The 25130-nt window shown below is 46.5% G+C and overlaps 1 protein-coding gene across 5 annotated transcripts in view; it reads right to left on the bottom strand.

The window, feature by feature from the left end:
- Positions 1 to 25130, bottom strand: part of TMEM266 (transmembrane protein 266) — a 51275-nt gene that overhangs the window by 20013 nt on the left and 6132 nt on the right. For 4 of the 5 annotated variants that reach the window (XM_066592252.1, XM_066592251.1, XM_066592254.1 and 1 more), the window contains exons 2-3: positions 23293 to 23389; positions 19224 to 19378 (exon numbers count right to left, since the gene is read on the bottom strand). In XM_066592252.1, the coding sequence (XP_066448349.1) occupies positions 19224 to 19378; positions 23293 to 23306 (169 nt within the window). In that variant the 5' untranslated portion in view covers positions 23307 to 23389. Of the gene's footprint in view, positions 1 to 19223; positions 19379 to 19468; positions 19566 to 23292; positions 23390 to 25130 lie in introns of all 5 variants that reach the window. The other variant, XM_066592255.1, reaches the window with a different exon arrangement.

Raw genomic sequence — 25130 nt, 5'->3', positions numbered from 1 at the left:
CTGCAATTTATTTTCTGGACCAAGACAAATCCGCATGCTTTAAGTCATTTGCGGATGCTCATGCTTCCCTATAGGCAACTTGATTTGCGGGTGCCCTGAGCAGATTCCGCAAACCAAATCCACCCATGGACATTGGGCCTAAGTTATGGTGCTGTTAGAGGATGTGTTGTTTTTTTATACTCACCGGCTCCTGTGATCCAGCAGTATTCCCCTCTGAAGCTGGTGCACAAAACTAAAATCCTGTGCATACAAGTTTATGGGAGAGCACGCTGATGGGACTCTGAAGAGAGTCAGATTTTCATGCCGATTTCAGAGTCAAGTCTGAAATGTGTCCCCCTGTTCACACACCCTCTAAAGGAACAGAAGTCCTGAGGATGCACTGTGAGTGTTAGGTCTTCTGTGTTTTCCCCTTATTTTATAACTGTTTGCTTGTATTTGTATGCCATTTTGTCTTTTTAACCTTTTGTAAACACTGCTTTTTATATTAAAGCTTAAAACTTTAATAAGCATAGTCCTTGTGTTCTGAACCTAAAGTGTCAATAATGTTACCTCTCTGACTGGCGGGGAGCAGCAAGTGAGTGTATGATATCTGCGGGCCCTGACCAGAAGTGGTAGCAGCAAGCATATGATTTGTGTATGAACTTTGCTGGGATGTGATCTATGCTCAAGCTTGCAACCCGAGTGGAAATGACTGCAAGATTGAGTGAGTAAAATAGATTAACCCCTTGAAGTCACACTCAAGTCCAGTGCTCCACAGTGGCTGGGTGATTAGCACTGTCACCTTGCAGCACTAGGGTCTTTGGTTCAAAACCCAGCAAGGACAACATTTGCACGAGTTTGAGGGTTTATTTTGAGAACTTCGGTTTTCTTGCATACTCCAAAAGCATATACAATGGGCACAAAACCAATATTGTGTGATGCATATTATAACACAGCACTTTACATGTGCTATAAAGATAAAAGGTGTATTCTGCTTTATTCTGCTTTTTTTTGGCGCAACTCTTCTTTTGGTGTTATGCGGGTGTTCTGCGCAAACAATGTCCAACTCTATAGCAATGGCTAGTACGCATCTCAAGTTGATCTTCTGGAATGTTAGGGGCTTGAATGCCAAATTTAAAAGAGCCTTAGCTTTCAACTTTCTGAAAGTTCATTCTCCCCACATCATACTATTCCAGGGAACGCATTTGCAGGGCTCAAAGATACTGGCTCTTAAGAAGGCCAATATAGGCTCTGCATATCACGCTACTTATTTCAACTATGCCAGAGGAGTCAGCGTCCTGGTAGCTAAATGAGCCCAATTTGTATTCCAACAAATCCACATTGATTCTGGGGGTCGGTTTCTGATCCTTCAGAGCACCTTTCATGGCCGGTTCCTCACGATAATCAATATTTATCTGCCGCCCCCCGCTGATGTTAAAATCCTCACTAACGTAATGACCCAGGTGGTCTTGCTCGAACCTGCCCCAATAATATTTATGGGGCATTTCAATCTTATTTTAGATCCGGTGCGGGACCGTTTCACTCCAGCTGCTTCGATATCAACCAGATTGCTTATGTGGGCTGACTCCTACTTGCTGCAGGAAATATGGCGCCTGCGACACCCGCATGTCACTCCCTAACATATAATTTCTTTTCCCATATCGATCTATGTTTTGGCTCCCCGGACTGTCTCCCAATGGTGCGAGATGCGTCCTATCTGCCCAGAGGCGTATCGGACCATTCCACACTCCAGCTGGTCCTCGACCTTGGTGTGGAGACTCAGCCCCCTATGGCTAGCACAGGGAGAGATACATGAGTATGTTGAGCAGGAGGCAGGGATGTACTGGGAGGTCAATGAGGGGACTGCCTCAGAACTGACTGTATGGGATGCCTTTAAAGGGGTTGTCCCGCGGCAGCAAGTGGGTCTATACACTTCTGTATGGCCATAATAATGCACTTTGTAATGTACATTGTGCATTAATTATGAGCCATACAGAAGTTATAAAAAGTTTTATACTTACCTGCTCCGTTGCTGGCGTCCTCGTTCCCATGGAGCCGACTAATTTTCGCCCTCCGATGGCCAAATTAGCCGCGCTTGCGCAGTCCGGGTCTTCTGCAGTCTTCTATGGGGCCGCTCGTGTAGAATGCCGGCTCCGTGTAGCTCCGCCCCGTCACGTGCCGATTCCAGCCAATTAGGAGGCTGGAATCGGCAATGGACCGCACAGAAGCCCTGCGGTCCACGGAGACAGAGGATCCCGGCGGCCATCTTCAGCAGGTAAGTATGAAGACGCCGGACCGCCGGGATTCAGGTAAGCGCTGTGCGGGTTGTTTTTTTAACCCCTGCATCGGGGTTGTCTCGCGCCGAACGGGGGGGGGGGTGGGGTTAAAAAAAAAAAACCCGTTTCGGCGCGGGACAACCCCTTTAAGGCCTTTACTAGGGGGTCTTTTACATCCACCATTGCTGAATATAGAAGGTCTTTGCAAGCCGCCCGATTGGACCTGGAACGCCGCCTTGTTGCTGCGGAAGCCAAGCACATAGCAGATCCTTCCCCAGAAGCCTACCTGGACTTAAATAACCTACAGCGGGAATACAAATTACTATTCGCTGAGTATACCAAAAAGAAGCTTCTTTCTTGGGGGGAGGGGTTTCTGTGTTTGTATTGTATGTATGTTGAAGGTGTCTTTGGACGCCAGAAAAAGAATCTCTTTCAATAAAAAAGATTTGAATTAAAAAAAAAAAAAAAAAAAAAAAAAAAAAGAAGCTTCTTTACTCCTATCACCAGGTCTTTGACCAGGGAGATAAGAACGGTCATTTATTGGCCTATTTAACAAAGGAGGATCAGACGTTGCCGCCAATCATGGTGGTGCGCGATGCTTCGGGGGCCCTGGTGGATAACCCAAAACTAGTCAATCAAACATTTGCCTACTTCTATAGCAGGGGTGTCAAACTCATTTTCACTGAGGGCCACATCAGGCTTATGGTGACCTTCAAAGGGCCGATTGTAAGACAGTATAGTAAGGGCTTGTTCACACAAGCGTATTTGCGTACATAATATGCAGTGAATAGAAGCCATTGATTTCAGTGAGTTCAGTCACATGATGTACATTTTCACACAGCATGACTACGCACCCCAATAGGCCATTGAAGTGAATGGGCCGTGCAAATATGTGGTGAATGCGCAGGAAACCTATGTATTCACTGCATATTTGGGCACCATCTCAGCGGGCCCATCTGCGTTCTTTTTTCCGTGCCTAAATATGCAGGCATTAGCAATTTTTGATTGCGCAAATACACAGCGTATTTGTGCTACCGAAATACCCATGTGAACAAGCCCTAATAGTGACCCCCCCAGCAGCCACCATTATCCCCCCCTCTCAGCAGCCACCATTAACCCCCCCTCTCAGCAGCCACCATTAACCCCCCCTCTCAGCAGCCACCATTAACCCCCCCTCTCAGCAGCCACCATTAACCCCCCTTAGCAGCCACCATTAACCCCCCCTCTCAGCAGCCACCATTAACCCCCCCTCTCAGCAGCCACCATTAACCCCCCCTCTCAGCAGCCACCATTAACCCCCCCTCTCAGCAGCCACCATTAACCCCCCCTCTCAGCAGCCACCATTAACCCCCCCTCTCAGCAGCCACCATTAACCCCCCCTCTCAGCAGCCACCATTAACCCCCCCTCTCAGCAGCCACCATTAACCCCCCCTCTCAGCAGCCACCATTAACCCCCCCTCTCAGCAGCCACCATTAACCCCCCCTCTCAGCAGCCACCATTAACCCCCCCTCTAAGCAGCCACCATTAACCCCCCCTCTAAGCAGCCACCATTAACCCCCCCTCTAAGCAGCCACCATTAACCCCCCCTCTCAGCAGCCACCATTAACCCCCCCTCTCAGCAGCCACCATTAACTCCCCCTCTCAGCAGCCACCATTAACTCCCCCTCTCAGCAGCCACCATTAACCCCCCCCCTCTCAGCAGCCACCATTAACCCCCCCCCCTCTCAGCAGCCACCATTAACCCCCCCCCTCTCAGCAGCCACCATTAACCCCCCCCTCTCAGCAGCCACCATTAACCCCCTCGCCCCTCAGCAGCCACCATTAACCCCCTCGCCCCTCAGCAGCCACCATTAACCCCCCCCTCTCAGCAGTCACCATTAACCCCCCCCCTCTCAGCAGTCACCATTAACCCCCCCCCCCTCTCAGCAGTCACCATTAACCCCCCCCCCTCTCAGCAGTCACCATTAACCCCCCCCCCCTCTCAGCAGTCACCATTAACCCCCCCCCCCTCTCAGCAGTCACCATTAACCCCCCCCCTCTCAGCAGTCACCATTAACCCCCCCCCCTCTCAGCAGTCACCATTAACCCCCCCCCCCCTCTCAGCAGTCACCATTAACCCCCCCTCTCAGCAGCCACCATTAACCCCCCCCCCCCCCAGCAGCAACCATTAATACCATTAACACCCCCCTCGGCAGCAACCACTAAATCCCCCCCCCAGCAGCCACCATTAGCCCCCCTAAACCACATACTTACCTCCTCCTTGCTGTCTGCGCTGCTTCCCCTCCGCTCACATATTAACATTTTCCACATCACTTCTGCTTATTCAGCAGTTCCAGCAGCCTGATTGGTTGTTTGGGTTGGCTGATTCACCAAGCAACCAATCAGGTTGCTGGAATTGCTGAATAGGGCAGAAGTGTTGTGAAAAATGTTAATATGCCAGCGGGGAGCTGCAGCACTCCAGCTGGTAATAGCTTAGTGGTGAGCAGCGTCGGCACGCCGCGGGCCACATGAAACGAGGCAGCGGGCCGGATTCGGCCCGCGGGCCTTGTGTTTGACACATGTGTTCTATAGGAACCTATTGTAGAGGAGCACTACAGAGAATGGCCTGTAGGGGGCAACAGACAGGCAGTCTGGTGCCTGAGACAAGGGAAAAACACCCACAGGTGTGGTCCAGTACGGAGGATAAAGGTGTTTGTTCCTGCTGCAGTCAGGGGTGAAGTGGGCTGCAAGCCAGAGACAGGTCCATTGAGAGGGACCTGGGTTGTGAGCCAGAGGTTCAGTGAGAGGGACTTGGGCTGTGAGAGCCCAAGACAGATCCAGCAGGAGACCTGAACGCAAGAGGTCTGGATAGAGACCTGGACGCTGGGAAGAGTCTGTTCGTGTGCCTCAGGAAGATTGGGGTGAAGCCTTCCTGAGGGAAAACAGAGTGAGTCCTGAAGACAACTGTATGAAGCTGCCCTGGAGAGTGGGGGAGAACCACAGATGGACTGTATCAAAACCTTGAAGTAAAAGGACATTTAAGTTGATTTATTTGACAAAGTGCTGTGCTGAAGCAAGCTGATATTGCTGAGAATTGTGAGAATAAATCAGAATTTGGAGTTTAACCCATTGGTGTCTACCTTTGATGTGAGCGAATGATCCCCAGGTTGCTACACTATATACTTCCAAACTTAGCTGCTCGGATGAACAGCTAACAGCCTACTTTGATGATATAACCTTCCCTATGCTGAGCCAGAGTAGTGCCACTTATTTGGATGGGGGCTTGAGTATAGAGGAGGTAATGGATGCTATCAAGTCACTCCCCAATAGGAAATCGCCAGGGTTGGATGGACTCCCTGGGGAATGGTATAAAAAGAATGCGGATTTCCTAGCTCCCCGACTTCTAACACTATATAATTCTATCCTGCGAGATGGTGCCCTGCCGGACACCATGCGCAAGGCCATAATTGTCATGATTCTTAAAGCTGGAAAAGATCCTGCAGATTGTGGTTCCTATAGGCCCATCTCGCTTCTTAATAACGATGTTAAAATTTTGGCAAAAATACTGGCGATGCGCATAAACTCCGTTCTTAATGAGATTATACACCCTGACCAGTCTGGCTTCATGCCTGGCAAAAGTACAGACATGAATCTAAGGCGGCTTTTTGACCATCTGACATATGAACACTAACAGTGGGAAACGCACCCTGGTATTTATAGACCAGGCAAAGGCCTTCGACTCAGAGTAGAGGTACTTGTGGGCAGTGATGTAACGGTTTGGATTTGGGCCAGCATTTATTAGGTGGGTAAAGATCCAATAGGACTTCCCAGTAGCCAGTATTAAAACCAAACCAATGTCCATGTTTCTGCCCAGTTACCCCTCGGTAGAGGCACACGACAGGGTTGCCCTGTCCCCTGCCCTGTTTGCCGTTGCTATAGAGCCCCATGCAATTCGGGTCCAGACCTCACCAGTAATAAAGGGATTTAAGCTTCACAATTCTGAAGAGCGCATAGCACTATATGCTGATGACACCCTCCTCTTTCTCCAGGATCCAGAGTCCTCTCTTGAATCTGCACTCACCATTTTTGACACATTTGGCCTACATTCTGGTATTCGGGTCAATTGGGACAAAACCCACTTAATTGCGATAGACTCTGCGGCGGCTGAGCTCCCTTTGCCTGCCCCACTAAGCTGGACAGCTCAGACAACCTATTTGGGTATAAAAAGGGTCAGTGAGGATTTCTACCTTCTTTGACCTTAACCCCTTGAGTGGCGGGTTTCCTACCACCCTGTCGTGCCCACCAGGGCAGGTTTTTTAAAATGGTCTAATCATTGAATTTCAACTAATTTTGCAGTTGCGTCTCAAGAGCCATAACTTTTTCATTTTTCCATTGACATGGCCATATGAGGGCTTGTTTTTTGCGGGACAAGTTGTGATTTTTTAAACAGGAGAGAGGAAAAAAAGAAATGGGGAAAAAAGAAAAAAGGGGCCATGTCATTAAGGGGTTAAATAATGTATTAACTTCCTTCTCTGGGTCATTACGACGCATGGATACCACATGTGTGATTGTATTTTTGATTTTTTACAAAGTAAAGGGAGACAAGTGTTTTTATAATTTTTTAACTTTTTTTTAATTTTTTGTTTTTTTGTCCCTTTAGGGGACTTCCACAGGGACCCATCAGGACCCCTGATCACATTCCGGGGGTCCGATGGTGACAGCCCTTTACATGCTGCAGTGACAGCCCTTTACATGCTGCAGTCACATAGACTGCAGCATGTAAAGGGTTAACACAGCAGAGATCGGAGGTTTTCTCTGATCTCTGCTGTAAGAGCTGGTACCTAGCTGTCCTCTGACAGCCAAGCACCAAGCTCTCCCTGCCACAGAGACCATCGGCTTGCTTCTGACAAGCCGATGGTCTCTATGGCAACCTGTAAACAAAGCAGGAGATTGCCGGCATATCGGCAATATCTTCTGCTGGTTTTTCAAAGCCCTTGCTTTGTTCTCTGTGGGACTGTGCAGGCAGAGCACACTGTCACAGCTTGTGCAATTGTGCTCTGCAGCTCCCATAGTGATACATAGCCCGGAAATCTTCCGGGCTATGTCACTATGAGCAGTGGAGCTCGTCCCGGAAAATTTCCGGGCATGCCACTCAAGGGGTTAATTTAGCTCCCCTCCTTAAATGGGCTGAGAGAATGGTGACGCGTTGGGCCTCTCTCCTGCTCACTCTAGTGGGCAGAGTCAATTTGTTAAAGATGAAGCTACTACCAAAATTTTTGTACATCCTGCATAACTCCCCTGTCCTGGTCCCAACCAGATTCTTTGCCACGCTTCGTGGGATTGTACTGCGTATCCTGTGGAAAGGCTCCACCCCCAGGATTAAATTGGAGACCTTGTGCCTCCCGGTGAGCTGCGGAGGATTAGCCTTACCCCACTTCTACTACTACTACTACTACTACTACTACTACTACTACTACTATCTGGCCAGCCAGCTGGTGTATGCTGGGTGGTGGCTGACTTCATCGGATTACAATCCGGTGGTGGGACTGGAGCGCAGGGTGGCGGGCTCCGCCCTGGGATTGAGGGGTCTGCTGATGCGTGGCCCCTCCTCTCCTATTGCCCCCTTACCTGCCCCCATGCTGCTAACACTTAAAATATGGCACAAGGCCTTGCAGCTGACCCCTGTAGTGGAAGTCACATGGTCCCCACATACACCTTTGTGGGATAATCCACACTTGCTGCACCTGTGCTTTACAGAGTCTGCATTTTGGAGAGCTCATGGTATTAATGTACTATCTGACATAGTCACTGAGGACACTTTCTGCATTTTTCTCCAGCTGCAGATAATCTAAAACCTGCCTGAGCACTCCTATTTCAGATATTATCAGCTACGACATGTGATCAGGGATCAGTTTCAGGGGCAGTCCATACCACTGTCCCTGACTCGGTTGGAAGGCTTGGCACAGATGTGTAACCTAGTAAGACCACTGTCCAGTTTCGATGCCCACTTGATGCAGTGTCTTGCCCCGTTGAGGGAGAGGGCGACCCAGAGGTGGGTCATTGACATTCCTGATCTGTTAGCAGGGGAGAGTGAAGACATATTGGCGAGCTCTGGTCCTTCTTTGATTAGTGCTAGGGATAGTCTTGTCCAGGTCAAGTTCCTACACCGTATATACTACACCCCATCCAGGCTACACGTAATGGGTCTGCTCCCCTCAGCGACCTGTCCCCGATGCTTAATTGCCAATGAGACCATCATGCACATGTTCTGGGACTGCGGTGGGGGGGGGGGGGGGGGGGACATTCTTGTATTTATGGAATCTCAGCTGGGGGCCACGAGGATCATGCACCCTGGGGTGTGCCTCTTTGGGCTTGTTGGAGACCTACCAGTGGCAGCAGCAACCTGCACCTTATATAAGCTACTGTTTTTCTATGCTAAGAAGGTGATTTTGTTGAATTGGAAGCACCTTGGTAGGCTGAACAGAAACGCATGGATCCAAGTGGTGAACTCTGTGCTTCCAATGTATAAAACTGACTTATATGGCCAGGGGATATCCTGAGAAGTTTGACAAAGTTTGGGGGGGCTGGGTGGACTGTCCGGCAACAGCAGCAGAGATGCCTGTCTAGATATTGGGAATGGCTAAGATGAGAGATACCTGCTTGAAACAATCTACTGTTTAGGCTAATTCTTTTTTTCTTCAGAGAGTCGCACAGGGTTGTTGTTTAAGGTGGGAGGGTTAAAGTTTTGGGGAGGGGGGGGGGGGTGTTCTCTATTTTTTGTCCCTTTTTTTTTTGTTTGTTTTGTTTTGTTTTTTCTTGTTTTTTCTTTTTTTCCTTTTTCTCCTGGTGTTTTGGGGCTCCGAGGCTAAGAGCCCTCCCTGGTTTGAGTTTGTTCCATTATGGGTAGCTGATAAAAAATGTGAAAATGAACAGCTAAGTACTAGGTTTTATGAGAAATGCACACGAATATGAGAGACACTCAGTGTTTTCACTTTTGTCTTTTTTTTTTCAGTTCTCATGTACGGTGATGTATCAGCAAGGTGTGCATTCTTTATGATTGATGTCTGCGGTTTCTGTATATTTGTCTATTTTGGCTAAATAAACGTTCCTTTACAAAAAAAAAAAAAAAATGATAAAGGTGATTATTGTTATTATTGCTGAGAAAACGTGTACATGACACGTCATCTGTCAAAAAGCTGTAAATCAAGTTGAGCTGCAATACCATAAACAGTACCATTTGGCATTTTATATATTTGCACGATATACTATCATAAATTACTATTTTGAGGAGTGATTAGTACTGGCCCAATGATCCTTCATGCAAATCTTCAGGCTCATCTTCCTGTCCAGCCGCTACTCGGACGCCTCTGTCCTGTGCCAGTCACTGCACTGGCTGCCCGTTAAATACAGAATTCAATTCAAACTCGCTACCTTCATCCACAAAGCCCTCCACAGTGCAGCGCCACCCTATATCGCCTCCCTCATCTCAATCCATCAACCAGCCCGGGCTCTCCGCTCTGCTAATGAAACCAGACTGAGTGCCCCTTTCATTCGAACTTCTCATTCCCGCCTCCAAGACTTCTCCAGAGCAGCAGCGGTCCTCTGGAACGCACTACCAAAGGCTACCCGAGCAATCCAGGGCTCGCAGAACTTCAGGCGTGCTCTAAAAACGCACCTCTTCAGGGAGGCATACCGCATTCCCTAAACAAACCTCTCTGTACTCCGCCTGATAACATGCTCCCTGACCTACTGACTGCAATCCCTGCTAGCCATCATAAACCACTCCTGCAGTCACACCGTTTCTGCCGTCACACGGCTAAATGTCTGACCATTGTCTATGTGTATAGCATCGCTCACTCTCCACCTCGCCATACCGTGCACATCTCCAGCCCCTTTACCCTCTGTATCACCCCATTACTTGTAGTATGTAAGCTCGTTGGAGCAGGACCCTCACCCCTATTGTTTCCATCAACTGATTACTATATGTAACCGTGGTTCTGTAATGTTTGTATTTTATCTTTCTGTATTCCCCCGTCTATGTAAGCGCTGCGGAATATGTTGGCGCTATACAAATAAAGTTTATTATTATTATTATTATTATATGGCATTAGGTTGTTGACAATGGGCACTTTTTGTACATTCTACTGTGAAAGTGAAAAGAAGCATACATGTAGTGCATCTCTATAAGGAATTGTTCACACGAGAGCTGTTTCAGCGCAGTATAGGTGCGCAAAGAAAGTGCGCCTACACTGCACTAAAAAAATTAAAAATTGTGTGAATGGGCAATGTTTCATGCACAGAAAACCCAGGCTTCATGAGCATGGAAAAAAAATAAATAAATAAAAAAACGACCATTCACTGGAGCAGCTGCACTTAAAATAGCGCAGCTGCTCCAGGAGGAATAAGAAAAGAAGTCCCGCAGGGGTTTGGGATTTCTCCATAGCAGGGAGAGAGCGGGGCTAACCCATATCCTAGCTCTGTATCTCCCTGCTATGGGTTAATCCCCCATAGCCCCGCTCTCTCTCCCCGCTATTGGGATCCCTGGGGGATAGCCTCATAGTGCAGAGTGAGGGGGCGGGGCTACAGGGGATTCCTGAGTAATATCCTCATGGCGGCTAGGGAGGGGCGGGACTAGATGTCTCCTCCTTCGGATTTTCCCCATAGCAGGGCAGGGATAGAGGGCAGATCCCTCTAGCTCCACCCCCACTCTCCAGGAAACCCTCAGGGGAGCCCTGTGACCCTACCCCATTCTCTCTAACTGCTATGGGGAAATCTCTTGGGATTTCCATGCTGGGGAGAGAGGTGGAGAGAGTCCCCTACTGCCTGCTGCTGGTTGATTGCCCAGCAGTGGAGTTGGAGGAAGTCACCGCTGCTTACAGCAAGACATTTAAAACTTGCAGCCCAGAAGCACATTTTAAATGTCCAGCTGTAAACTCCTGTTAGTCCCTGTGGCGATTAAAAGAACCCCCGGGGAGATGAACAGAACCCTCGGGGCGTCCCCTCATCCCCACAGAGACTAACAGGAGTTTACAGCGGGACATTTAAAATGTGCTTCTGGGCTGCAAGTTTTAAATGTCTTGCTGTAATCCTCCTAATGACTTCTTATCTTCTATTCCTGTGCAGGAGTTTCCATATAGACTCCTGCTTCCATAGGAGTCAATGGAAACTCTTGCTCAGCTCACACCAAAGATAGGTCAGGTGTGATAGACATGATTAGTTAGCGTAAAATGTCTATTGATTTGTACTAAACTAGATGTATTAAGCAGCTGTAATGACTAACTCTTAGAGGCTAATGGCTGCATAATTTCATTATAGTAATTGCTGGACAATGGCATGGTGAAAGATGTGTGTGTGGTATAATGTTGACTTGGCACAAAGTTCCACAAGCAGCCTCTTAAAAAGAGTTAAGTCACATTCCAATACTAAAGAAGAGTATCCAGCCCCTCCCCCACACTGAAACTTCTCCAACAAAAGGGATACTTTCAGCTTTGACCGCATGTTGATAAGACAAAGGCTCCTATGTAGACTGGACTTGAGAGAGAGAGGTGTGGGGAGGGGGAGGCGGGGAATTCTATATAACCCAGCGAATAAGAATATATATAGGTTACTGATGTAATCTGTTAAACGCCCATAAAGGGCAGGTATTATGTGTTTCAATAAATGAGGCTTCCTGGGCGTTTATGTTCAGAGCCATTTTGGACATGAGACTGATACCTTACGTCTAACCTGGCCAGTGTGCGCATACTGTTTTCTATACAATTTGGAAGCTACAGAATACCCCGAAACCTGCTGGAGGAAAATATTATCCAGATCAATTGGCGTCTCTGGGTTGGCCGAGTAGAGATTTTTGATTTCTTTCATTCTGGAAAAATACAGAGATCGTCAGATAACACGTAGAACTCAGGGGACCGAAAATCTACAGAACACAGTAAGATTGCTTTATGTAAATCTACCGATGTGAGATGATTTCTAACTGTTAATCTGCCTATGTCTAATCCAGAGTGATAAATCAATGAAAGGCAGGTAATATAGTTCTTTCTACTGGGAAAAAAATCACCGTTTTAACCTGCCTAGGGGTATTCTGTATGCTGAGTATGTTATGTCTGAGACGGTTAAAGATTGTGTATACAAGACCAAGAGATAAATTCTGTGAGGGTTAATGTGTCAGAAGGGTGGACTTGGCTGTTTAAGCCTGAGGGAGCGCGCCCAGGGCGCACTCTCCTATGTAGATAGTGCACGGTTTGCGCTACTGCACTTGGAGAGCGAGGCCAGGTAAATTTAAAATACGCGTATGCACTTGTATGATTGAGCGTGTTATGTGCTCTCATACTTAGGAGGGATACGCATGGGTTTAAAAAAGGCGTATTTACCTGTATGATTGAGCGTGTTATGTTCTCATATGTGAAAAGGTATACGCTGTAATTATTGTTCCAGAGCTCTTGGTCATTGAATATAATCGTCAGTCTTTGTGTGTAGTCAGAGGTCTTGTTTAAAGAATGTGCAGTGTTTATTATTGGGGGAGGGTAGAGTGGGCTGCAGTTAAGCCACTGAAAGCATTTCTCCAGTAATCCCGTCTGTACCGTCTGTTCGGTGTTATAGAATTAATGTGTATTGTGATCTGAAGGGGAAAGAGGGGTTATATTGGAAGGATTTGAAGAAAGCAGATTTTACAAGAGGAACACTACTGTGTCCAGAAACTTCGGATAGGATAGACTTGGTAGGTAGAATAGAGTTGAGCAGATTGAGAAGGTTAGGCATAGACGCAGGTTGTTTAGAGAAAGGGGGCTCTAGCAGACAGGGGGTGCTGCAGTCTGCTGAGGCATAGTATAGAGTAGCAAAAGGGATACACGAGCAGAATTGGGTGGAGGAGGAGGTGAAGGAGGGAGGGGGGGGGGATGTGTATTACTTGTATCATGAACAATGTAATGCCTTTGTGTTTACAGCCCCTCCCTATGATGGCAGCCGCACTTGCAATGTTTAAAACCTCACATAGTGTGACTCTGCAGCAAGTGTGGTGAGCTCTGCCCCCACCCTGAAATTACTCCCCCCCCCCCCCCATGTGCTCACTTTCAGGGTGTGTGATGTTACTTCCGGCCATTCCAATCCGGGATAGGACTAAGCCCCGCCCCTTCCTCCTCCAGCAGCCATCTTGCCTCACCTGGGAGATTTGTAGCCCTGCCCCTTTCTGCCTCTGGTGTCCATCTTGCTGCACTCGGGAGGCCTACATTGCCCAATGCCACTGTATCCAGTGCTAACATCATGATTGTCTGAAGTAAGGTCTTGTTTGACCAGACTTTGTTACACTCCAAAATGTGGCCACCTTGGATGTGTGATAAGTTCAGGGAAACAAACCTTTGTTCTTCGTGAAGATGCAGCTTGGGACATAGTAGACGACTAAGCTGGTTTATAGTGTATGGAAGATCGGAGTTGATGCATGGGGGACAGAGGCCAGAGACCCATGAGCAGGGGACGCTCTCTCATGGTGTGTTCCCAGGGGCTCTGTTTTTCACTGCCTGCTTCTCCAATGGATGCTCAGACAGATGATGTTAAGGAAGGCTCCTACAGATGGAATAATTTCCCTATAGTCACTCAGCAAACTTTTTCACGCAATTTGATGAAGTAATTTTAGTTGTTATGTGAGAAAGAGGGACTGAATTGCTCAGAGTAGGATGTCAATTTATCCGTATTCTTTAGTTTTTTCCTTAAGTCTTTTGTATATTCTAGTGTCAGTCTACACTGAAGCTATAATTATAGTCCGACAGGAGAGTGAAAGTTAAACGCTGAAATTCCCTGAAATACTATTACACTGGGTGACCATAAATGTTGCTTGTGTTGCGCCCCCTTGTGTTAGAAATGCTAACTGTGACCTGGAAAAAAAAACAAAAAAAACCTAAAGGATATTTTCGCTTGACCTACAAAGTGCTTGTTTTTGTGCCTCTTGGTTTCCTTTTTCAACGTTGTACTAGTTTGAACGCGATTACTCTTTTTCCATTGAGTATTCCGATTCAAAAGGGGGGAGGCATAGGTGATCTAGGTCATAGCTTCTCTGGGTGTTGTAGATCAGCTATTGGGTTTAAAAAAATAAAATAAAATAAAAAGGAAATAAATGATTTTGTGCTACAAGATTCTGAGCCATGTGAAATAGAACATCAACACGATTATTTTGTGCTGATACAGCAAGAAACTGCAGGTATGCAAACAGTTACCGGAACCTCTGTTGACAATGTATATGTTGAGCTTTTTGCAGTTGGTACCAGGGTGAGGATTGATGACTCCAGATCGGATATGCAGTGGTCACACAACAAGATGTCCTAGAAGCAGAAGCTCTGCCTCCGCATGTCTCAGCACAAGAAGCGGAACTGAAGGCCCTCACTGAGGCGAGTAGAGTGGCGAAAGGTAAGACGGCAACCCTTTACACTGACTCCTGGTATGCATCTGGCATAGCTCATGATTACGGCCCAATATGGAAGGCCAGACAGTTTTTTACCTCAGCAGGGCAACCAATTGAGAATGGTCCAGCGGTGCAGAGTCTCATGGAGGCCCTACTTCTACCTGACAAAGTTGAGAGTTCACACCGATTCCTACACTGGAGAAGCGAGAGACGACACCCTCGCCGACAGTACAGCAAAGGCAGCGGCTCTCAAGCCGTGGAAGAAAGAAGAAAGATACTGACAGCATGAGTCAGTGGCAAAAACTTTGGACATTGATGACAAAATTTGGACTTTGATATGCTAAAGACTTTACAGTTACAAGCCAGCAAGGAAGGAAAGAATAAATGGACTAATATGGGAGCAGCAGAAACAGGACAGCGTATGGTGAACAGTCAACAGCACTTGCCCACCACAGTTCCTGTATCCCATGATGGCCCAGCTGATGGACGGAAAGACCTACCTAGTAAAGCAGCAATGACGACGACGCTTGAAAGAGGACGGGCAACTTCTGGGTTCTCTGTAGCTGCTGCATCATTTGTCCAGTTTAGCATGATCTAGGCCATAGGTGAGTCAGGGCAGAAGTAAATTTGCCACATCACACTTGCCGGGACCACTCTACCCATTTCAGGGATTGCAAATTGACTACGTTCAGCTCCCACTTGTTGGGAAGTATGAATATGTGCTTGTTGTTGTTGATGTCTTTGCAGGTTGGAGGCCGACCCTGTTACCAAGGCAAACAAGTAGGTAACCGCAAAGAAGCTCATGAACGAGGTAAATTGTGAATATGGGGTACCAGAAGTGATTCAGAGTCAGACAGAGGTACAAACTTCGCAGGTGAATGTAACATGTCATGTCTGCTCTGGGTGTATCCCAGGCCTTTTACATACTCTACCACCTTTAGAGTAGTGGAAAGGTGGAGAGACGCAGTGGCACGCTAAAATGCAAGATACTTAAAAATGACGCCACTTTGAAAAGACTGTCATCCTATAGCCCTATTCAGTGTTAGATATGAACCCAGGGGGAATCATACATTATCTCCCTACGAGATTGTTTGGGCTAGCCCCAAGGCTAGGTTGCTACTATCCTCAGTAGTTACAATTACAATCTGATGTGTTGACCAAGTATGTGATTTCCGTTGTTAAAGCACTAACCAAAGCCTATGCACAGGTGTTCTCTTCCAGACTCAGAGGCAGACACTGGGACACATATCTTGCAGCCTGGGGATTGGGTGTGCGTCAAGAAGTTCCTCAGGAAGCACCTTCTTGAGCCCCGATTTGATGGTCCCTACCAGGTGCTTCTGACTACTGCCACAGCTGTGAAACTAGCCGAAAGACTTACATGGATCCATGCTTCATACTGTAAGAAAGCTTCAGATCCGGGAGACCAGTCTTAGTTGTGCCGAGGACATTACTCTGGTTAGGGCTAGTGAGAGAGGAGGGTGGCAACTGGAATCCTTAATCGGAAGAATATGTGGGTATGGTTACCTTCTGGTATAACTCGTCCAACACTCAAGTAGCCACATATTTCTTCGACTATTGTACTGTGGTCCCGTGTCTAGGCGCAAAATACCACTGCAGACCAGATTTAGCCCAGTCCGGCTGGTTATATGACTTATATACCCGGGGAATACAATATGTTTGCGCCACTGATAATGTCTGGGGAGAAGACTGCCGTTATTGGGGATCAGTGGGACGGAACGCAGGAACAGACTGGTCCTATAAACCGCGAAGTGCCTTAAAATAAGAAAGATAAAAGCGGGAAATCCCTAATTAGTCGTATAACCCTCCTTGAGAATAATAAGGACAGCAGGTACTGGAAGGCTGAACTTAGTATGTTGCTTGGTTTTAATGCGGTTTTTACACTAACCGTGGGAAATCCAAGCCCGGGGGACATACCGGTATGGGAGGACAGATCCCTTAGGAAAGTTTAAAATAAGGGATGTGGTAGATGCACCCGAATGGAAGCCTTCACTTAGTCCCGTGCCCACAATTAACCCCCTCCGCCGTAGGATAAAGACCTTGACGAACGTGATGATCATAGCCGACCCTACCTTTGAGGACACCTTGACAGTAGCAACTGGCTACTCTGACCAGAATCTCTGGTTGGAGTTGATGAGGTACAATGCTAACAGGAGCAACAAGTCTAACTGTTGCGTGTGCGGTAGTGCCCGACCACACTCGGGGATGGTCCCCCTAAATCTCCCTGTAGATGCTGAAGAGTGGTTTCTTAGTCTCTTCACGAACATTCCCGCTAATTACACGGTTTGTGAGAAGTGGAAGAAGGAATACTCTATAACTACTTAAGTGTTTTGTACCGGAGAGAGTATTACTGACTACCCTGGAAACTATACCTGCCAGGCAAATGGGCAGGGTGGAGGGAGATTCTTGGGGAACTCACTAACGGGTATTGCTCCTCCTACGGTACGATAGGAGGGGAATAGATACAGAATCAGGTCCAGTCGTTAGGAGATGTTTACTGGCTTTGTGGAGACATGAGGTAGAGGACCCGCCTGGAAGGTAATTGGGCAGGGGAGTGTGCCTTAGTAAAGCCCTTATGCACCTCCACATCCTGTCAGACAGCATTGAGGATAATGAGGTTACCCCCAATAGTTAATTTATCTCGATCCAACTCAGTCTGTGTTTTGTGGTTATCCTGTCATGTTGGTCTATCCTTGTTTTCCGCATAGGTACGGCGGTTCCTTCCAGTCTTGTCACTAGGTAGTGTAGGGTCAGTGTCGGCGGCCTGGACGTGTCCACCTTCAGGGCTATCTCCAGGAGGGACATTGGTGTGGGTGAAGATCAGGGAGTCCCAGGCCGTGCGTACCTGTGCACACTACTAGTATTGTAACATTATACTAGAGCGAGAAGAGAGACTCATGGTGGTAGTTTTGATCTACACGTGTACATTGACGTCATGAGACAGCCAAGGGGGGTACCTGATGAGTTTTAAAAATTAGAGACCAAGTTAAAGCTAGATTCGAGTCCATTTTTCTGATCATTATGGTAAATAAGACGTTGACTGGATTAATTATGTTTATTATAAAAGATGCCTTATAGGGACTAGTCGACCAATAGGACCTACCTCGACTATGACTTTTCAAAATAGAATGGCCTTAGAAATGATTTTAGCTAAAAAGGGGAGTGTCTGTAAGATGATAGGGGAGACTTGTTGTACCTACATCCCAGACGACACGTGACCCGCGGGTAAAGACGCAGTTGCCATTAAAGAAGCTGACCGCACTAACTAAAAAGAACTAATCTTTGGGACCTGTACTTTCCATAGATGAGCAGGTGGTAAAGGATCCTGGCACAGATGGGCGTCGCTGTTGTATGTGAACTGATTATCTTTTCCGTTTTAGTCTGCTGTGTTATCCCGTGTCAGAGAGACCTGTGGAACTGATGCTGGAAAAGCGGCTCCCACAATGAGTTTGCTGGATGCATCCCCAGAAGGAGTGGACACGTCCTACACCCCCCTTGAAGACCCTAAATCGAACCTTCAACGCGCTCCAATTATAGGCTCACGCGCAGAGAACTGTGAAAATTAGATGGAGAGTTAGAGGATAGACATTTTAAGGGGGGATTGTGATAGACATGATGATTAGTTAGCGTAAAATGTCTATTGATTTGTACTAAACTAGATGTATTACGCAGCTGTAGTGACTAACTCTTAGAGGCTAATGGCTGCATAATTTCATTATAGTAATTGCTGGACAATGGCATGGTGAAAGATGTGTGTGTGGTATAATGTTGACTTGGCACAAAGTTCCACAAGCAGCCTCTTAAAAAGAGTTAAGTCACATTCCAATACTGAAAAAGAGTATCCAGCCCCTCCCCCACACTGAAACTTCTCCAACAAAAGAGATACTTTCAGTTTTGACCGCATGTTGATAAGACAAAGGCTCCTATGTAGACTGGACTTGAGAGAGAGAGGTGTGGGGAGGGGGAGGCGGGGAATTCTATATAACCCAGCGAATAAGAATATATATATAGGTTACTGATGTAATCTGTTAAACGCCCATAAAGGGCAGGTATTATGTGTTTCAATAAATGAGGCTTCCTGGGCGTTTATGTTCAGAGCCATTTTGGACATGAGACTGATACCTTACGTCTAACCTGGCCAGTGTGCTCATACTGTTTTCTATACAATTTGGAAGCTACAGAATACCCCGAAACCTGCTGGAGGAAAATATTATCCAGATCACAGGTCCTATCTTTTCTCGCAGCATGGACCTTAGATGCGGGCATAGTACCCCCGCATATCCTATCATTGGCAGGTGCGAGGATTTTGCGTGTCTAAAAATCCTTCATGTGAACGCTTCTATAGGAAACCATTCGTTCCTATAGAAGCGCTTTTCTGTGCGCGCTTCCAATGCGCGCCCACAGTGCTCGCGTTAACGAGCCCTAATAAATAGTACTACGCAGCCCGGGATTAAAAAGACTGCAACCTAATGGCTCTACAGCGATATAAAATACATTCAGTGCCTAAAAAACAATGACATACATCTAGTAAATTCAATATAAAGCAACATAGAATATAATTTCAAATTAGGTTACTCACACTGAAGTAGCTTGGTGTCTATCAGGAGTTCCATAGTCATTAGAATTACCACTACGATAACACAGGTAACCAGGAAGCTATTCACGCCCGCACTGAGCAGAAATACGTGCCACACCGTGGCCCTCTTGCCACAGCATGGCTTCAGCCAGCTCGACCTATACACAAAAAATAAGGAACGGATTGCAGGTCAGCAAGTGCCTTCAGCTAGAGTTTCCATCTGTTTATCACTCTTTTCTTACCATTACCTATGGTTTAATTTCCTACACCCAAACTGTGAGCGGGATCCTGGACTACCAAGGACTTTAGCCAGAGCAAGTCAAGTAGCTTTTATAAACATGTCCACTATGAAAAGAGAATTAATTTTATAATTATTCCTTTATGAGGTCATGTATAAGTACTGTATCCACTCATTGACCATTGTTTGTAAAAGTGAGCATAAGAATTAGCATGTCAAGAAGGCATGAGATCCGTGGTGAGAATTCTGAATTTCTTCTAAGAAGGGTACATTTGTGGTACAATGCCACAGCTGCACAGCAGTATCTTTCTAATAGCTGGTTGGGGTTGATAAGTAAATAGGCTGTACTGTTAGCAAGTTTATTCTTAGACACCATCATGCTATTATTGAGAGCGCAGCATGGCTAAAAGGGGTTGTCCAGTTGTAAACTATTGATGACCTATTCTTAGGGTAGGCCATCAATAGTAGATTAGTGAAGGTCTGCCACCTGAATACTCGCTGATCAGCTGTTCACTGGGCCAGTGTGCTCATGCACTGAGCTAAATTAATCATGAAACAGACAGCTCCATTCTCAGTGCAGTGGCCAGACTTGGTATTACAGGGATTACAGCGAATGGCAACTTGGCCCGCAACACCAAGCCTGCAGTGAGAACGGAGCTGTCTGCTACCTGCAGATATCAGCTCAGTGCATGAGCATATTGGCCCAGCTTACAGTGGATCGATGGGGGTCCCAGGTGACAGAACATCGCCGGTCAACTATTGATGGCCTATCATAAGGCTAGGCCAAGAACAGTTTACAATTGGACAACCCCTTTAACTTGGGCTATCAAAAGAATTCCTAAGACAGCAGGGCAGTAATATGAGTATGCTACACTTCACATGTCTGAGCTACAACCAGTAGGAATGGAAAGAGTTAAAACAATAAGAAGCTCAACAGCATTGGTATTTTTAACTATCATCTCCATAGAGCGCAGCTTAGGGGCTGTGTACATCAAGTTTATATGCTTGAATCCCAATATATTGCTTGATGTACTCCGACTCCAGCTGGTCAATATATGCACACATTTTTTTTGTTCTCAAATGTGTAAAGAAAAGTTTAAAAAAGTTAAAATACAAATCTTTATTTAAAGGAAAATATTTACAGCAAAATGTATATTTTTCAATGTAAAGGTGGACAGAAATGTATGGAAACATGGCTATAAGTTTATGCCTTTTCAATCCATAGTTAAATTTCGTCCGACATTGAGATTTCCCTGCATAGCTGCACTTTCGGACGGGGTCCGACACACGTGTCTAACACTATGCAGAAGAGAGCTGCGATGTTGGGGCTCTCTGCTGTCTACTACATTATGCATGGGAGAGATCAGACATTGCAACTCTCTTCTGCACAATGTAATATACAGAAGAGAGCTGCGATGTAGATATATAATACTAACATACATATACGAGGGGCTGCTGATAAGTCTTTGGCTTGGTGCTCTTTTTTTGTTTCTATGGTAACGAATGTTACATCACATGAAAGCCTTGTGTGTCTAATACAGGTTTTTTTAAATTTTGTGTTTGTAGCTTATGGCAACAGTGATCTAGGCACGTGGGAAAACAAAATGGCGGAGTCTAAGGCGATATTCACAGCAAATGAGAGCAGAGGAGTGATAAAATTCTTGTTTCTGCAAGGAAAGTCCGTGAAGGATATTCATGGTGATATGTTGCCGACATTGGGGGATCAATGCGCTTCATATTCTACAGTTAAGAACTGGTTTGCCAAATTTAAAACTGGCCACTTCAGCACCAATGATGAGGAACGTCCTGGAGGACAGAGAGGTTGTTGTTCCAGAGATCATCGATGCTGCGCACAACCTCATACTGGAGAAATCGGCCTATTTCAGCTAAAGGAATAGCAGACATCATGGGGATTTCTCGTGAACGTGTTTTTGCCATTATCCATGAAAATTTGAACATGAAGAAGCCATCTGCAAAGTGGGTCCCCAAATGTTTGACAACAGATCAGAAAAGCATATGAGTGAAAACCTCCCGATCCTTTTGTCCGCGTTTCCCGACTGATGAGAACTTCCTGGAATGACTGGTCACTATGGATGAGATCTGGATTTATTTGTATGACCCTGACAGTCAAAAGAGTGGAGGCACAGTGCTTCTCCTCGCCCAAAGAAGTTCAGGGAACAAAAATCAGCCACTAAGGTGATGGCGTCTGTGTTCTGGGATGAGGAGGGCGTGATGCTAGTGGACTACCTTCAAAATGGTTCCATCATCAATGCAAGGTATTACGTTGAACTTTTGGACCAATTGAAGGCAGCTCTGAAGGCCAAAAGGCACCGCAAGCTGTCCAAAGCAATCTTGTTCCTGCAAGACAACGCCTTCGCTCACACTGCACAAGCGACCGCGGCAAAACTGGTGGAGTTAGGCTTCCAGCTGGTTGACCACCCACCTTATTCTCCAGATCTAGCTGATGCTGACATCAGTGGAGAGTATGTGGAATAAATGTAAAGTTTCATCTTCCTATCTTGTTTCTTTCTGGGTAAAGCCAAAGACTTATCAGCAGCCCCTCGTATATGTACTATACATATTAAACCATCATGGCAGGTCATTTTTATGTGTTTCCGTTGAGTAATTCCAAGGAATCCACAACCCGTTTTTTCACCCAAAATAAATAAGAGTTGGGGAGTGTGTGGGTGACAGGGAAAAGAAATCGATAAGGGGTGAAGAGGAAAATTTTTTATTTTTTGGAAAGCTGACCAATGTGGTGGAAAAACATAAAAGGCGGTGTATAGTCACCTCACTGGATCCCTCCCCTCTCCTCTTCCGCTGATGCCTCATCCTTTGCTGCAGTAATGACATTACTGACAATGGGACATGTGACTGCTGCAGTTAAGGTCCATTTACACAGGACGAATGTCAGGCAAACGATGCCCGACACTCGTCCCTGTGTTTCCTCTCTCCCATGCTCCTACACGGGAGCTAGCAGAGCTGTATCGCTCACGGAACGGCCAGCAGGGGGGCGGGGCAATGCAGGAGATTTCTCTCCTCTCGCTCCCCCGCCCCTCTCCATTGAGATAACACAGCGGCCGTTCACTATTGAACGGCTGCTGTTTAAACTGAACAATCAGCGATAAGCTCATCGTTTATGCAGCATAAACAATGGACGATCAGCTCATCGCTCATCGTTCAGTTTAAATAGCGGCCATTCAGTACTGAATGGCAGCTGTGTTATCTCAATGGAGAGAGGTGGGGAAGCAAAAGTAGAGAAATCTCCTGCACTTTTTCCGCCCCCCTGCTGGCCACTCTGTGAGCGAGTCAGCTCTGCTAGCTTCTGTTCAAGAGCACGGGAGCGCAGAGACGAATGTTGGGCATCGTTTGCCTGACACTCGTCCAATGTAAATGGGCCCTAAATCATTCACCAAAGTGAGCTGATGATTGGCTGCCACGCTCATATGTCCCATTGTCTCTAACATTATCACTGCAGCAGGAAGTAAAGAGCAGCAGGGGGACCAGGCATCAAAGAAAAGGGAGTGGCAGAGAATTGGGTGCAGTTAAGATCTTTTTTTGTTTTTCTTTCAGTCAGTAGCTATCCAATTTTTTTTAATGCTGCCTGGATAACTACTTGAATATATATGCTAAACAAGTGTACTTTAAAATTGTATATAAGAGGCAGATGTCACAGGGCAGCACCATGCTAAGACAACAACGATGTGCTCTCATCTCCACCATCAGAACTTTGGTACATTTTCTCAGGATTAGATTCCAGCAGGGAAAAAGAAATCTTTTCAGAAACACAGTGTAACTTACTAGTAGCCGGCCAAGTTGTCCAGAGATACTTACTGTGGGTTAGCCATGGTGATTGGTACAAAAACCCCACATTCATATTTCAGATGTTATTCAGTCCAACCATGAGAGAAAATATATCTCTTGAATCCATCTGAAAAATAAAAAGCATACCAACACCGTATTAAGAAACTTTATAAATAATGATCAAAAATCATCATCATCCATAAATAACAAGTCCCAAGAATGTAATAATATCAGAATTCTGCCTCAGTGCAATCTGATAATGGGAAGATGCCATTTACCTTTCACTTTTGGTATACATGGGAGGATACACTTAAAGGGGTTGTCCCGCGCCGAAACGTTTTTTTTTTTCAACAGCCCCCCCGTTCGGCGCGAGACAAACCCGATGCAGGGGTTAAAAAAGAACACCGGACAGTGCTTACCTGAATCCCTGCGCTCCGGTGACTTCTTACTTACCTGGTGAAGATGGCCGCCGGGATCTTCTCCCTCGGTGGACCGCAGGGCTTCTGTGCGGTCCATTGCCGATTCCAGCCTCCTGATTGGCTGGAATTGGCACGTGACGGGGCGGAGCTACCAGGAGCCGCTCTCCGGCACGAGCGGCCCCATTCAGAAAAGAAGAAGACCGGACTGCGCAAGCGCGTCTAATCCGGCGATTAGACGCTGAAAATTAGACGGCACCATGGAGACGAGGACGCTAGCAACGGAACAGGTAAGTGAATAACTTCTGTATGGCTCATAATTAATGCACGATGTACATTACAAAGTGCATTAATATGGCCATACAGAAGTGCTTAACCCCACTTGCTTTCGCGGGACAACCCCTTTAAATTTTAAAGGGTAGAGATGGCACTATGAGGTTAGAGAACAATGCGCTTTAGCAGAGCAAAGTCTTATAGGGCAGAAATGCCCAGTACTATACCCCAGACAACCAGCGTGCCAGTCCTACCAGTGAATCTTTCCAAGAGAGCAGGAACTCTGCATTGGGCCTTGTTCAGACGAGTGTGGTATCAACACTGTATTGGCGCATGAAAATGTTACGGCTATACTGCACTAAAGATCGCATGAAAGGAAACTCCCGAGGATCGCACACCATAGATAGGTCAGGTCCTATCTCTTCATGCACCATGGACCTTAGATGCGAGCTTTGTAGTTGCATGTCCGATTTTTGTTAGATGCGAGTATTTTGCATGTCTAAAACTCCTTCATGTGAACGCTTCTATAGGAAACCATTGTTTCTAATAGACGCAATCTTTTCACGCGCCTATAATGCGCTAAAACAACACTCATGTGAATAAGGCCTTAGACCTGTGCCAGATAAAGGTCTGCTGGAGGAAATGCTCACTTGCCACATAATGTCCCCGTCCCTATAAAAAGGCAGCAGTGAAGATGGCTATTTAGCATAAGCAGTCATTGTGACAAGTTTCCATATGAAATTACTGCAACATATAAAAAAAAATTTTTTTAAAAACCCGCTAAGGCCTCCTGTCCACAGGGAAACTCGGGCCCGCAGGGATTACCTGTGTAGAATCCCGCAGCGGGTCCCTCCTGGCCCGCAGACATGAGGCCAAGAAATAGATTATAATTACCAGTCCAGACGTCGCAGCCAGATCTTTTTTGTTTTGCCCGGCGGATGTGCTCGGCCCGCCAGCAGCATGCCATGCGCATGCGCCGTGCACTTTTTTTTTTAAACTCCTGCTTTTTCTGCGGCACAGTACAATAACAGCCACGGGTGTGCCATGAGACCAGACTTCAATGGAAGCTGCGGGAGCCGTTCATGCGGGAAAACCGCACAAAATGGAGCATGCTGCGGGTGGTTTCCCACACACCAGGGAAAAATGACACTCGCAGGTATGTAATTACCGGCGGGTGTC

The sequence above is a fragment of the Eleutherodactylus coqui genome, chromosome 2, assembly GCF_035609145.1.
Source record: "Eleutherodactylus coqui strain aEleCoq1 chromosome 2, aEleCoq1.hap1, whole genome shotgun sequence".
NCBI lineage: Eukaryota > Metazoa > Chordata > Amphibia > Anura > Eleutherodactylidae > Eleutherodactylus > Eleutherodactylus coqui.
Note: the sequence above shows the minus strand (reverse complement) of the source record. Positions and strands in the feature narration are given on the sequence as shown.